General features: G+C 36.2%; 2 protein-coding genes across 3 annotated transcripts; both read left to right on the plus strand.

The window, feature by feature from the left end:
* Positions 1 to 3,105: 3,105 nt before the first annotated feature.
* Positions 3,106 to 4,278, plus strand: LOC113360558. The gene is made up of 4 exons (XM_026604058.1): positions 3,106 to 3,192; positions 3,517 to 3,673; positions 3,857 to 3,993; positions 4,117 to 4,278. The coding sequence occupies exons 1-4, from the start codon at positions 3,106 to 3,108 to the stop codon at positions 4,276 to 4,278; spliced, it is 543 nt and encodes a 180-aa protein (XP_026459843.1).
* A 556-nt stretch (positions 4,279 to 4,834) lies between these two features.
* On the plus strand, positions 4,835 to 11,542 carry LOC113358505 (RNA-binding KH domain-containing protein RCF3-like). Of its 2 annotated transcripts, none has more exons than XM_026602098.1 (8): positions 4,835 to 5,946; positions 8,782 to 9,258; positions 9,445 to 9,693; positions 9,943 to 10,200; positions 10,405 to 10,481; positions 10,553 to 10,661; positions 10,751 to 10,874; positions 11,159 to 11,542. In XM_026602098.1, exons 1-8 carry the CDS (start codon positions 5,227 to 5,229, stop codon positions 11,182 to 11,184), a joined length of 2,040 nt encoding a protein of 679 aa, XP_026457883.1. In that variant the 5' UTR covers positions 4,835 to 5,226; the 3' UTR covers positions 11,185 to 11,542. The 2 variants fall into 2 exon arrangements, with proteins under 2 accessions (XP_026457883.1, XP_026457882.1); XM_026602097.1 differs by lacking the exon at positions 11,159 to 11,542 and adding an exon at positions 10,966 to 11,057.
* The last annotated feature ends 3,607 nt before the right edge of the window (positions 11,543 to 15,149 follow it).

Consider the following 15,149-nt stretch of genomic DNA (forward strand, 5'->3'; position numbering starts at 1 on the left):
ACACATAAGTATTAGGGATTGATTTTTCTAGTTGAATAAGTGTCTCGATTTATAGATGTTCAAGACTGAGGGTTGCTTGAAATTCAAGCTAAGATAACTTGAAATTCAAACAAACACTTTCTATATTAAGATGAAACTCTAGTTAGGGTTTCAAGTAAGCATGTGAGAAGCTATGAAGCACGAATACTTCAAAATTGATAACGTATCCGTATCGGCGCCGTATCCGTATCAAATACTTGGGGATACCTAGGGATGCGTATCAGATACTCCATTTAAAGTATCATTTTTTTTTAATTACAAAATGACAGGGATACTTTGGGATACCTCTCAGATACTCTATGAGAGGATACTTCTTATATTTTAATATACAAAAACTATATATTTATGATTTTATACGTAAAATCTAAATAGTTATAGATATCTAAACCTAATAACATGGGAAGACTTGGTGGTTATTCTATGGTGCTTCATTTCTAGTGTTACAAAAGTTTAGCTTGAAGGCTTTTTGGGCATCCATGTTCCACGTGTTGTTCAGAGAGAATTTAAAGCACATATAATTTTATCCATTCATTTAAGAGATAAGATCGAGCCCCAAAATGCTAAGAATTAAATGTTTGCTCATAGTAATCTTTTACAAAAGGATCAGAGAAGGTAGAATGTGAGATATTAGTGGAGATACATTTGATCCACTTGACGACATGGGAGCACTTGAAGTAGGAAATCCCCCATTTGACGAGTTAGAACTAAAAATGGTGATATTTGATGAAGATAATATTGATAGTCTGATAGGTAAACGAGATGTTAGATAGTTTTTTATCTATCTTTTTTAATATTCAAAATAGTATTTATCGAATTTTTTATTTTATGTGATTTTTTTATTAAAATGAATTATTACTATATAAAATATTTTTTTAATAAGTACACTATCCCACTGTATCACGTATCCATATTTTTGAATATTGACGAATCCCCGTATCAGTATCGGACAGTGCTTCATAGGTGAGAAGTTTGTCTTAGAATCACATAAAAGAATATACAATGTGGTAGGGGTTCATAAACTGTGTATAATGATAGTTCTTGGAAAATATGCCTTTCGAACTAGTAAGCAATTTCATGTTGATTTAAACATTTAAGACTTTAATCATGTTGCACATACACAAGATATTTTAGTGATCAACGATGTCTTAGAGGTGCTTATGAGAGTGATAGAAATGCTCAACATATTTAAAAAATACGTCTTTGAGAATCTGCTAATATTTACTGGGATCGTTGGTAAAACGGTTTGTGAAACGTTAGCTAGTTCGTGAATTTAGGGTGTTACGATTCGTGAACCATTCAGCAACTCGTGAACTCAGACGTCTACGGTTCGTAAACTGGATTCATGAACTGGTATTTCACCATTTAAGATCATCACAGTTCGTGAATTAGGTTGGTGAATTATCCCATTCATAACCTTAAGGTTTGTGAACTGGGTTTGCAAACCTTCATATCTTTCGAACATCAGATATACATGGTTTGTAAAGTGGTTCACCTATCTACAGCCCAAATTACAGTAATTCTGACAAACTCTCTTTTGATGTTTGAAACATTCTCATTTGCCATAAATATAAATATCATTGCTTGGACAATTTTAAAACGATTCACAAAATAGCTCTTAATAATAAATTATTTCGGACTAAGATTGCTAAGGGCCAATGAACATCCATTGTTTGAATCATATTTCAAGGTGTTTAACAAGATAAACTTGACTCGAAATTTCTTATTTGTAACAAATCTACTGGAAATCATACAGAATACTCTCATATACATAGAATGATAATGCATGTGAGTAAATAGAATGGTTCAGTCACATACCTTTATTGATGAAGTTCTCCAAATATCTTTGTCGATCTTCAGTCTTCAAGGGTTATTCAGTGATCTCTGATGCTCAATTACCAATTTCTATACTTAATCCGAGACATGACTTAAGTAGATTAGAATTCAAGATATAGTTTATTCAAGTAAAACTAACAAAAAGCTTGAGATAGCAAAAGTTGTGAGTTTGAACGACCAGTGCTTTAATAGGTTTCAATTCTAATTTTAGTTTATTAGTTTTGATGTTGTACGTGTGGTATAAAGGATGGAAGAAGGATATCATGGAGTAGACACATGTCGCGTTGGGGTTATAACTATCTTTTCCAAGTTTTAATTATTTTAGACCTCCGACAAGTAAAAAAATATGAACTGGCCATGCTAAGACTAACTATGTGGACCTTGGACCAAGAAAGAATCTCCCGATAAAAAACACATGTGAATACTAGGGTTTTCCAAGAAATTTAAAAACTTTCGAATAAAAAGATTGACTACTATTATTTTCTATGCCTATCAATGGATAATTGAAGATCTGATATCTATCCAACCGAGTCCTTATTGAAATTTAAAACATTATTTGAAGCTCAAATATCGTTCATTTCATATCAGTTGAGCTGTATCCTTATGTATCAGTTGGTACGGGTCGATATGACACTGATACAACTTATATCGATAAATATAGAACTAATAATTAATATCCTGATAAACACATAAACTAGGGTTTTCAATGGTGGCTACCCAAATACCTGGAACCGGGTGAAATGGGTCATGGTTTGGGTTACAGAACTGGACCCACTAAGTGATTTGAGGTCCAAATGGCTAACCCGAAAAAAACCGATAACAAACGGTTCCAACCGGGTTTTACCCATCAGGTACCCGCGGGTAGTCGTGGAATTAGATAAGGTTAATTTTGTAAATCTTCAGAGAAGATTTATGTCATATATTAGTAAACTTGTATATGTTTTAGGCTTTATAGCCATATCTAAAAAATTTCTTTCTCTTTACAGCCGCATCCCCTTCACACATTCCACATTAAATTTTTTTCCTGAGTCTTTCATAATACAGAGATGATTATTGGCTCGTCGTAGACGAATTCATAAAAAAGTATTATTACTATCTCCTTTCCTAGTTACTTTCTTGGTTTGATTTATATAATTTTATTTTATTTTTATTTTTTAGGGTTCTTAACACGAACACATGATGTTGTATCCCACAATTCCAATACCAAAATCCTAACTTTTTCGTCTTGATATAATGGACAGTGTAAAGAAAGTTTGGATATGCCATGCGTATAAATCCAATGTTTCTCGTTCTAAAGAAGATGTACTTATTAGTAACAAGGTAGTTGGCTCAAAGATATTTTATTCATCTTTATTTCATTTGATATGGTAGTTCGCTAAGAAAATTTACTTGTTAATCAATGTTTCTCATACAACCATATTTTATTAGTCTTTATTTAGGTTATAAAGTTAAGTTCAATTTTTTATTTTAATTGTTCATTATATTCTTTGTTTTGCTGTTAATTGTTCTTCAATTTGATTAGGTTGAAAAGTTACATGATAAAAGAAACTGGAGAAAAGACCTCTGTGTAATATTGCTGCTTAGACGTTCGATATGAAATTTAACTCGTAGTCATTATGTTTTTCTATTTCCCTCTAACTTCAGGTGATCTGTTATGTTTTCGTATTCATGTTTATGTTGGTAATGTTCAGCCAAAGATCAGTTAATAATGAGACTGCATCCCCTGTATCAGCTAATGAATTGTCACAACTTAATAATGTGGAACTACGAATTGAAAGTAGTGTCAGTGGTGAATTACATGGTATCTTCTGTAGAATTCATGTCAATTGAGGTTGATTGTTCCTATTACTTGAAACATTTCAGAACAGTCAGAGATTTTGGACCATGATTGTTTATTGTTGCGAGATTGAAGATAAAACTACTGCTGGATTAAAAAACGGTGGGCTCGATGACATTTATTTTTCCTATTTTCTTCGAATTGCAGGTGATCTGTTATGCTTTTGTGTTCATGTTTCTGTTGGTAATGTTCAACCAAGATCTGTTAATAATGAGACTGCATTCCTTGTATCAGCCGATGAATCGTCACATCATAACAATGTGGAACTACATACTGAAAGAAATGTAATTGGTGCATTCCATGATATCATATGTAGAGTTTATGTCAATTGAGGTTGATTGTTCCTGTTACTTGAAACATCCCAGAATAGGAGATATTTTGGACCATGATTTTTTTATTATTGCTAGATTGAAGATAATACTACTACTAGATCAAGGACTCGAGGTCATGGAAAATCTTGTGGACGTTCTCATAATCATTCTGGTCATGGTCTAGCTGCTTCATCCCCACAATCAAGCTGCTTAGTCCAGTGTGAAGCATCAATTAATACCAATAAACAGGCCCAATGAGGACCAAGGATGCCAGATGGTACACGAGGTTTCACTATGGGGTGTGGAAAATGCCTTGTATTTTATGCTCATGTATTGATTGGTTTTGGTGATATGGTTCCTTGTATTCTGATTCCAGGTTTTACCTGTCTAAAATGGTATAGTTTTAAAAAACATATACATGGATATGGATTTAGCACTTCACCAACATATCTTCGTATTGTTTCTCTACTCAGATTTTACATTTATATTTCATAAGAACCGATAAATACCCGGACTTGTCGACTATTCGTTGTTTTTAACAGGTCCGGTTATGTGTCCACAAAACTGAAAACCGAACACGAAACCATTAGAACCTAAACCCGCCTAAAATAATAGAAAAAGAAAAAAGAATAAAAATCCTGGACTAGTCTTAAATATAGACACGATACAACAAAGTGCAGGCTGTGCAGGCAGCTGATGTGTCTCATGGTTAGAACGTTTCCGCGATCCTCAACATCTAACCGTTGATTGACAAGTTGAAGAGTAACAAAAATCCTAGGAACGATAAGTTCTCGTGAATAAAAGTGGAGGAGAAATTCGAAAAATAATCTGAAGAGCTTTCGAGGAGAGAGACCACAAAAAAAGAAGCCCTAATTTCTTAACACAGTTCTCTGCAACTCTAAGAAGAGGACAGATCTACATATACAATCTGAAGAGATAGGATCAATTAGATAGATTTTCTTAGTTAGTGTACCTGAATTGGATTTCAAACTTCGAAAAACAGCAAACCAGAACAACAACAAAAACCCTATTTGTATATCAGTGTGTTCTGAAGAAATCAGAAGAAGAAGAAGAATTGGACGAATGAATTATAGATTTGAAATAACAAGTTGTGTTGTCTTGTTAAATCGAAACTAAAGGATTTTGTTTTGCTGAAATTTGAAACGACACACAAAAAAAAAAAAAAAAAATCCTGAAAGAGAAAGTATGGAGAGATCTAGGGCGAAGAGGACTTATTATTATGAACAAGATTATGATACTCAAAATTTTCCTAGGACTAAACCTCGTTTTCACCATCACAATAATCACCATTTCAACAACAATAACCATAGACGTGGAGGAGGAGGAGGAGGAGGAGGAGGAGGAGGAGGAGGAGCTGTAGGCGGTGGTGGAAGGTTACCAAAAAGTCAGGATGGTGCTAGTGGAATGACTAGTTTTCGAATTTTATGCCATGATATGAGAGCTGGTGGTGTAATTGGGAAATCTGGTAATGTAATCAAAGCAATTAGACAGGAAACTGGAGCTTGGATTAATGTTCATCCATTATTACCAGGTGATGAAGAAAGGATTATTGAGATTGCCGAAGCTAAACGTAGGGATCCTGATGGAAGGATTCCGGCATTTTCCCCAGCTACAGAAGCTTTAATGATGATCTTTGAAAGGATGATTGAGAGTGATGGTGGTGGAGTAGGGTTTCAGTTTGATGCTGGAATTGACGATGGTGATGATTTTGGTCCTAGAGGTGGCAATGGTGGATTAAGAGTTGCAACTAGACTTGTTGTGGCTAGACCAAATGTAGGAAGTTTGTTGGGGAAAGGTGGGAGAATTATTGAACAAATGAGGATTGAAACAAAAACCCAGATAAGGATTCTTCCTAGAGACCATACTTTGCCTAGCTGTGTATCAATGTCAGAGGAAATTGTTCAGGTAAAACCCTGAGCCATATAATTATTGTCTAGTTAAATTCAGTTCTGATTTGCCCTAATTTAGTTTACAATTTGTTTTTATCTCATTGTGAGGGAATTTGACAGGTTAAATTTGTAGAGATGGTACTAGATTAGATGGGTGATAGGTTTACGACAGTAGAACCGGAATCAGAGATTTATTAGTAGTTCAAATTGCTTTTTGTTTCCTTTCCTAGTAAGGCTAGTTAGAAAAAAGAAAATAACAAAATCTGGGAAAATGTTGACTGTTTTCCAAAGGAAAACTGGAGTTTACGAACCAATTAAATTAGTTTGTTCTTGGCTGAATTTTGAAGTCTCATGTTTTGTGACCAGAGAAATGTTAATTATCTTTGTTATCTCTCAAAATTGATTGATTTAAAACTAATAGGAGACGTGTTTCTGCTACCTGTTACTGTTAGAAGTGAACAAGGAGCTGCGATAGAAATATCATAGAAAACATATGGTCATGTAGTCTGGAAAATTAACTTCCTCATAAATAAGGAAGAGAGCCTGAAGCTTTAACATGGGATAATATCCTTTAGAGGCTGAATTTTCCAGGATGATGTAAGATGCTAGGAAGAAATCATCGCACTCAGGAATTTTTGAAGTTTGATAACACAGTTTTTGCAGGGACTCGTGGTTTACATATAGTACTTAAATTATTTTGTCCCTGGATCGAGGCAGTCTTTGGTGGCTGTAAGCCTCGGGGACTTGCTTAGAAGTTAAGAAAACAGGAAGAGGATTCCAGAACAAAATCAGGTTATCGTGTTTTACATGGGAACATGGACAGTGGAATTTGATTCAACTAGCTTGATATTTAAACCAGTCGCTTACATTATGATATCTTACTGGGTCAAACTTAAAATGGTTACCATTAGTTTTGATACAGGATAAGACCTTAAGACAGCTTGTGACATCCTAGAAAGATACCTCTTTAGGTTTAAGATTATAAACCAACAGTGGATCACACAGAAAATATTTAAACGAGTACAACAGTGAGTAATGCATGATAGCTGTTTAGTGACTCATGGTTAACCACAAATAGGTAGTTTTTTAAGACTTTATGCGTTTATGTTGTGCTTTGCTACAGTTGTTTTTATACTAGAGTAGAGGAGTGGGATAACAGTTTTTATGTGGGCAAAAGTTTTTAATGAAATAAAGTTGAATTGGTCTCTTCTGAAAAGAAACAGAAACTTGGCTAGTTTTGTATGTAAAGATTGAAACAGAAACTTGGCTTGTTTTGTATGTAAACGTTTCAATGTTTAGTTACTTGATAATAGATGATGTATAGTGTGCAAGTCTTTATCATGCCCATTGATGAGTTCTGATTTTTGTGCTTAAGGTACATAATGTGGTGTATATAGTACTACATCTGAGTTATCGCTCATTCATTCTCTTGGGTCCTTATGAAAGAAGGAACTATGTTCAACTCTACTTTTTACATAGTGCTTTTACCCTATAATTGGCATACTTATACTTGAGGTAGTGATTCGTGTAGGTAAGACAGCTTAACTTCTTTTATTTTTGTCTAGTGTGAGATGTACTTCTGTTTCCAGTGATAATAGATGATGTATAGCGTGCAAGTCTTTATCATGCCCATTGATGAGTTCTGAGTTTTGTGCTTAAGGAACATAATGTGGTGTATATAGTACATCTGAGTTATCGTTCGTTCATTCTCTTGGGTCCTTCTGAAAGAAGGAACTGTGTTTAACTCTACTTTTCACATAGTGCTTTTACCCTATAATTGGCATACTTATATTTGAGGTAGTGATTCGTGTAGGTAAGACAGCTTAACTTCTTCTATTTTTGTCTAGCGTGAGATGTACTTCTGTTTCCAGTGAAGAATCTTTGGGCTGCTGTGTGTCGGAATGGTAGCAAAAGGTTATCGATCCTCTTGATTGGCATGTAGTAGCTTCTTGTTGTATTGGCATGGGTTTGATGCTCATAATGAATAAACGATTTATCTATTCTATATATTTTTAAGTAATATATAGAAACCTGGAACTCCTGAGAAAGCATTAGACATACAACCCACATGAATCCTAGTAATTCTCTAATTGATTTATTTGGATGTTGTTATCTAATTTATTATGAGTAGGATAAAGCAGGTGCTGGTGAGAAGATTCGTTTCATTTACAACTGTATATATATACAAAGTAAAACGGTGTTCTTGAAGAATAGTTGTCCATGGTGTCGTATCTGAGCAGGAATCCTTTATTTTGGTTATGGATTGAGTTTAGAATATACTTTTACCTTTAGAGATATGGGTCAGCATACCTTAATGGACAGCTTGAAGAGCTATTAATAGTTCAGCTTTAAGATCGGATTTTTACGCTTCTGTATCACACGCATCAGAAGATACTTATAGGACTCTGTTTGGTTTTCCTTAACAGTTATTTTTCTCAGCTAGTTTAAAGATACTAAATGTGGTGATGAACACTGCGATGAAAAACTCCAAATCACATTGATGGGCAGTCTGATTAAATAACAGTTTAACACATAAGTTATGAGAAGCGGATAAATCAAAAACAAAAAAAATGAGTACAAGGTTGATAGACCATCTGGGAAGTTTTATCCTGTAAGCTGCCTGAAAAGAAATTTTACTGACGTTTTCCCACTAGGATATAATGCCTAATGTTTTGAGTTGCAGAAAGTTGGGGAACAAATAACAATTTTTGCAGCCTTTTAAGACTTCCATATGAGCATTGATATACTGACTCAAAGAAGCCATTGTTCTTCTGGTTTCTGATGAAGTTCAATCATTTCTCAAAAACTTACAGTATTTTTTGTTGGTGCTGTTTCTTTGGTTTCTTCTCAGGTGATTGGTGATGTTAATAATGTCAGAAGAGCTGTTACGATTATTTCAGCACGCTTGAGAGAGAGCCAGCTTCGTGACCGCAGTCAATTTAATGGGCGAGTGCCGGATCAGTTTTTAGCTCCCGATGATGAGTTTGTTCCTCAGTTGAACCCTGCATCGCGTAGATCATCGATGGATGGCCCCCCTATTGGACAGCGATTTTCTTCTGGACAAAACAATGTTCGGAGCGATGCGCATCTCTCACGTCAGCCTGGCTTTGCATTAGAATCTGAAGCTTCTCCGATGGACGATCATGTGCAGTCCTTACCTAGAGAGGACCTTGTCTTTCAAATATGTTGCCCTAATGACAAGTTCGACAGAATTATGGGAGAGAACGGGCTTATAGAAATACTGCGAGGCGATATTGGTGTGGATGTCAGGGCTACTGATGCAGTACCAGGATCTGATGAAAGGATAATTATTATTTCCTCTGATGAGGTCTCTCTCTCTCTCTCTCTCTCTCTCTCTCTCTATCTCTCTATCTATCTCTCTATCTATCTATCTATCTATCTATCTATCTATCTATCTCTCTCTCTCTCTCTCTCTCTCTCTCTCTCTCTCTCTTGTGCATAAACGAATTATGGTTAAGATAATAACAAACTATGTCGTTTGTTTTTATGCTAGGGTCCTGATGATGAGCTGTTTCCAGCTCAAGAAGCTTTGCTGCATATCCAGAGTCAGATTGTAGATCTTATTCCAGACACAGATAATAATATTATGACAAGGTTACTTGTGGCATCCAGTGAAATCGGTTGCTTAGAGGGAGAAGATGGATCTCTATCCGATTTGGAAAAATTGACTGGCACAAATTTAAAGATTCTTCCACGAGAGGACCTCCCATTGGGGACACCTGGGGCAGTTGAGCTTGTACAGGTTTGTGGTCATCTTTGTTTCGAGTACAGCCGTATTGCATGCATGAATACTTGAAAATAGTTTCAACTGCTTTTGACTAATTTGGCGAAAAATGTTGTCAGCCTAATTTGACTAAAAGGCTAAGTAATGATAACCAGTTTTTAGCCAAAAAGGTGGAGCTCACACTTTACTGATTTTTACTAGTGTGTATATATCTGTATATCCCAAGAAAGTCTTAACTGATATCATTTATATATGAATTTATTACAGATTGTAGGTGAGATAAAAGCAGCTAGAGATGCTCTTGTCGAGATAACATCAAGGTTACGAAATTGCTTATATCGGGAGACTTACCTTCCAAAGGCTTTGTCACCACCACCTATATCCACGTCTGTTTTTGGAAGCCTGTCAATGTCGGAGGTTGGTTCTCCCAATGGAGTTGCTGTACGTGAAGGTTTTCATGGAAGGAATGCTCCAGGTGCAGGGCTTCCGACTTTGCAGAGCACACCAGCTGTGTGGCCCTCAAAGGTGATACCCGTTGATAGTTTTATTTTAATTATGTTATGTTTCTGTTCCATGATTCAGTTAAAGCGTTTCTGAAACTAGTATTAATGTATGTTCTCTAGAGTTGCTTCTTAGAAGATTCAGTGTTTGTTTATCTTTTGATTGGTCTGTCCATCCTATTGCATATCCTGATGGATGATACTTATAAAGTGTTCATCGTTACTGTAGGATGCTGTTGCATCTGGTGGGGCAGTAGAAAGAAAGGTAACTGATGCTCAAGAAGAAGCACCGGTTAACTCGAACAGGTATGGAACTCTCATTACAACTTTATGCCTCTTTCATCACTGATGCCCTTTATCATGCCTGTGTCCATCAGATATTCTTTGCCACTTGTCACCAGAAGTACATTGGAAGTAGTCATACCAGAGCACGCGATCTCTAAGCTCACAGTGAGATCAGGCAACAGGCTTGCTCAGATCAGTGAGGTAATGTTAACTGCTTGAATTCCTTCCCTTGTTCTTTTTGCAAAAGCAAAGTTGAGTTAAAGTATTTGTGCCCATTTTCATATGAACAGTTGTCAGGAGCTAGTGTTAAACTTGTGGAAGATGAAACCGAAACTGAAAAGGTCATTCGAATATCTGGTACACCGGAACAGGCTGAGAGAGCTCAAAGTTTGCTCCATGGGTTTATTCTGAGCAGTAAGTCTACCACATCCCCACTCAGTATTTCTTTCCTTCAGTTGATCACTGGGTGTCAAATTAATGTGAATTTGCTCATCTACTGTTATAGTGGATGAGCATCACCAGGCAATCATAGCAATGAGCTTGGGTGTTAATTGTCGATCAATGACGAGGTTAACCGTCTGACTCCCTGTGACTAGGATCGTCTTTATTTTTTTTGACACCATCTTACAAGTTGGTGATTACTGTCGCACAATCCCCTGTTAATCGTAGTGAGTAATGTTTTTGTTTTGATTTGTCAGCGCAAGAAGACACTCCATCAAGCTAGTGGGAGGCGTACGAAAACAAGGTAACAAATGGGTTGTTTAGCGGAAGATGGCCGAACACCTCGGTGCAAATACCAGGTGATTATCGAGTCTTAGTCCCCTTGTATGATGATGAATAGGTATGTGTTATTTATATCTATATGCTTGTATCGTAGTTCCAAGAATATAATGCCCAAAGTGTAAAAGTTTCGTTGTAATCATATTTCTGAGCAAGCTCTTTGTATGGCATTCTTCGATTTCAGAATCCGTTGTCCTTCTTGGATGCTTATGTTACTACAACAGTTGATTAGTCGGGGATGTACATTTTAACCTTCTTTTCTGAAATAGGTCCCAACTGATTTTGCTTCTTCTTGCTGAAAAGGATTATGCAACTAATTGCTGTTTTATATGTGGCATAGCTGACACTTGGCGAATTCTCTCCGCCAGTGGCAGAGTGGGATGGGGAAGCAAAGGCGAACTTGGTGAATGTTGTTAGCACTACCTTGGGTCGAAATTGTGTTTATAAACTTGGTGGGTGGTGGTAAACATGACGTAGATTTGAAGGTTCTTACCCATGAATAACTCTGTGTCGTGGTGTCCTTTAGGAGCCTTGCCTGTAACACACAAGAGTTTGGAAATTTTAGGATGGAAAGTTGAGCAAGGTTAAATCCAGAAATTTGGAATTGCCAGTCACCATGAGAAGTAACGTTTCATAATTTAGGTTTCACATGTTAGGGCTAGTTGTTGGTCATTATCCAATAAGAAGATAATTTAGGTTCCGGCCCTGCTGTTTAACGATAGAAAAGGTGAATTGCATCACAAGAAATAGCTTCTTGGAACTTCAGCGGGAGTGTAATAGTGCATCGGAGGACCATTCTAATGGACTATGAGGTACTAGGTGTTACATGCATAAACTATTGGGGATCAAAATATTGTTAGACAAATAGAAAGGTTTCTATGTTTTCTTGCACTCAGGTTTCAGATTAGATACACGAGTCGTTTGTACAAACATATGCTCATTTCGATGATATATAATACTAAAGACTTGAGAAGGTATAAGCATTCAAAGAAGACCTGTGTATTGTTGTGAAAAAATGACCGAAGTTGCGTGTTATGTCCCAAATAACACCGGACCTTGAAAGATGGCCTACATGAGACTTGTTCTAACGTTGTACTATGGCCACGGGTCTTGAATGGCTAGTTTAGTTGACTTGTGTTTTTGATTTCAGGTTACGTGATTTCTAGAAGTAAAGAAAATAAGAGGCAAGATATTGGGAAAAAACTAACTAAAATTTTGGAATAGATGCATGGAATGGGAAATTGTCGTGGGATGTGAATTTTGTGCGGTTATCTTTTCCCTGTGAGCTTCTTTCATTTGGTTTCTTTTAGGTTTATCTCTCTATTTTTCCTTTTTGTTAAATTTGTGAGGTCTGTTGACTCGTCCCTTGAACCTCTTTATAAGTTTAAGGTTATCTTCAAAATGGCAATCTTTCACTTTTTGTTTAATTCTGTGTTCAAGTCTGGATGCATAAACTAAAAGAGTATAAACGTGTCTTTTCCATTTTCCCCTAGGAATTTTTTGTGTTTCATTTTAAAGGGCGTCCTTCATATAACTTAATAAGAGGATGTAATTGTATTCAAGTTTCCTGCTTCTTTATAGAGGTCAACAAGAAAAGAATTACATCTGCTAATGGCATCGACCTCCTCCGAAACCTATTCGTTACTGTAAAAAAGGCATATGTGTATTAGGAAAGATTTGGTGAAAGAGAATCTAAGCTATGTTAGGTATGTTTCTTTCCTACACTAATTGAAAAGACAGACGAATGCATAACCAAAGACAGGCTATGCTAGGCTAAGGTTATCAGTTTTCTATCGTTTTCTTGATCCTGTACACTCAAGTCGGGTTTGTAGTTTCATCTTTTACTTTAGTCTCCCAAGCATCGCACCTCCTATATGCTTAGTCACATCTTTTTAAGCTTAGGTGCAACTAATACTACCGACACATGTTCTCAAAAGAAAGGAAGTAGCAAAGGGCTATTCTCTAGACCTAGTAGATAAGCGATCTTGCAGATGCAAAGGAGAGAGTAGCAATCTCCACTTCAATCATAGGTCCACATATATCTACTAAGAAAGGACTTCCAATAGCTCGATATCCATTGAACTTACAGTGGAGCGCATATCCTTTTTTATATCACTGTAACTGCAAAATTATTGATTCTTCCATCCATCCTTGTTGCTCTATTTATGTGTGATGGTATTGGTACTTTGTCGTGGCACCACAACTTTAGTTTTCCCCAACATTTTAACACAAAAAATTGAACAAGTCACATGAATCTTTTATCCATCAGTACAAAGTCGGATAATAGCCAAGTGATCTCATATCATTATGTGTTGGCATAGTCTTTTGTACATAATAGCATGCATCAGATTGAGACTCTATCTATCTCAATTTGCAATTGGTCTTCAAAATGGATAGTTTTCTAGGAAGCACCAGCAAAGTCCCTCTTGCCTATTTGCTCTCACCTTTTGCAGCTAATAGCTACGAACAGGCTGAATTTTCAAAAAAGATGCAACCAACATTGACAAAAGAGAGGTAGTTGCCGTGGAACAACAGGCTGAATTCATTTTATAGCCTTGTACTAGGTGTGATTACGTTGACATAGTATCTTGACAATACCATCCGCATCCCATGATATCCGTAACCTCACTAATGGTATTTCCTTTCCGGGGCTGGCTAAAATTAATTAGAGGCTAACTTATAATTTTATATCATTGTGTACGTCATTTCCACAAAATATGTGCGTATCTACCGACAAACAGTTGATAATTAGTGATTATTTTTCAAACACCAATTCTAGACGAGCAAAGAAAATAACACTAAAAAGAAAAACGATTTTAAAAAATATGCATACTACGTGATGTATTTAATTTCATTATCTACAGATATTGCAAAATGTATGCGTAATATGTCATATATTTAATCACTATCTACGCATTTAACTTTAACCATTGGAGGATGAAATGTTTACTCTGCTGAGATATACATCAGAACAACATGCTAAGCCCTGAATCTCAAAACTGCTAGAAAGAATCTCAACAACTGGCTGGACATAGAAGAATTCTTATGGAAGACTAAGAGCAGAGACCAAATCATCAAGTTAGGGGACAAGAACACTGATTATTTCCACAGAGCTACCAAATGCAGAATCAGGAGGAATAAGATAGATACTATCCAGAATGAAGAAGGGAATTGGCTAACTGATTATCAGGAAGTTGTAGCTTGCTTCACTAACCACTTCTCCAAAATGTCTACTGCTGAGGCCATCAACATAAATCCTGACATCATAAATCTAATCCCAACCACCATCACCCATCATGACAACACCTCCATAAATAGAACCCCATATATGATTGAAACAAAAAACATTGTCTTCAGTATGGCAGGTGATAAAGCCCCAAGACCTGATGGTTTTTCTGCAAATTTCTTCCAAGCCAACTGGGATATCTTAGGTACTGACATTGTCAAGATGGTACAACATTTATTCTCATCTGATCACATGCTCAGAGAAATGAACTCCACTTTCATCTCCCTTATACCCAAAACTGATAACCCTTCCTCCCCTAGTCACTTCAGACCTATTAGTCTCTGCAACACAACCTATAAGATTATATCCAAACTAATTGCTCAGAGAATGAAACCATATCTTAATAGGATCATCTCACCATACCAATCAACTTTCATACCAGGCAGACAAATCTCAGATAATATTGTTATAGCTCATGAAATTATACATTCCATGAGGGCCAAAAGAGGTAAGAAAGGAAAAAATGATAGTATGGGCATCAAAATTGACATGGAAAAGGCCTTTGAAAGGGTGGGCTGGGAATTCCTCATATCCATAATGAAGAAAATCGGCTTCAACTCTCACTGGTGTGGTTTAATTCAGCAACGCATCTCTACTACTACTACCTCTGCAGTCCTTGTTAA

Source organism: Papaver somniferum, chromosome 3 (genome assembly GCF_003573695.1).
Source record: "Papaver somniferum cultivar HN1 chromosome 3, ASM357369v1, whole genome shotgun sequence".
In the NCBI taxonomy this organism is placed as follows: domain Eukaryota; kingdom Viridiplantae; phylum Streptophyta; class Magnoliopsida; order Ranunculales; family Papaveraceae; genus Papaver; species Papaver somniferum.

Excerpts from the sequence above, each read along its gene's own strand:
- LOC113360558 (XM_026604058.1), top strand. The coding sequence starts at position 3,106 with ATGGACAGTGTAAAGAAAGTTTGGATATGCCATGCGTATAAATCCAAT. Across the intron at positions 3,193-3,516 it reads ATGTACTTATTAGTAACAAG|GTGATCTGTTATGTTTTCGT; the intron begins GTAGTTGGCTCA and ends CTCTAACTTCAG. Across the intron at positions 3,994-4,116 it reads AACTACATACTGAAAGAAAT|ATTGAAGATAATACTACTAC; the intron begins GTAATTGGTGCA and ends TATTATTGCTAG.
- LOC113358505 (XM_026602097.1), top strand. The coding sequence starts at position 5,227 with ATGGAGAGATCTAGGGCGAAGAGGACTTATTATTATGAACAAGATTAT. Across the intron at positions 10,482-10,552 it reads GCACCGGTTAACTCGAACAG|ATATTCTTTGCCACTTGTCA; the intron begins GTATGGAACTCT and ends TGTGTCCATCAG. Across the intron at positions 10,662-10,750 it reads GGCTTGCTCAGATCAGTGAG|TTGTCAGGAGCTAGTGTTAA; the intron begins GTAATGTTAACT and ends TCATATGAACAG.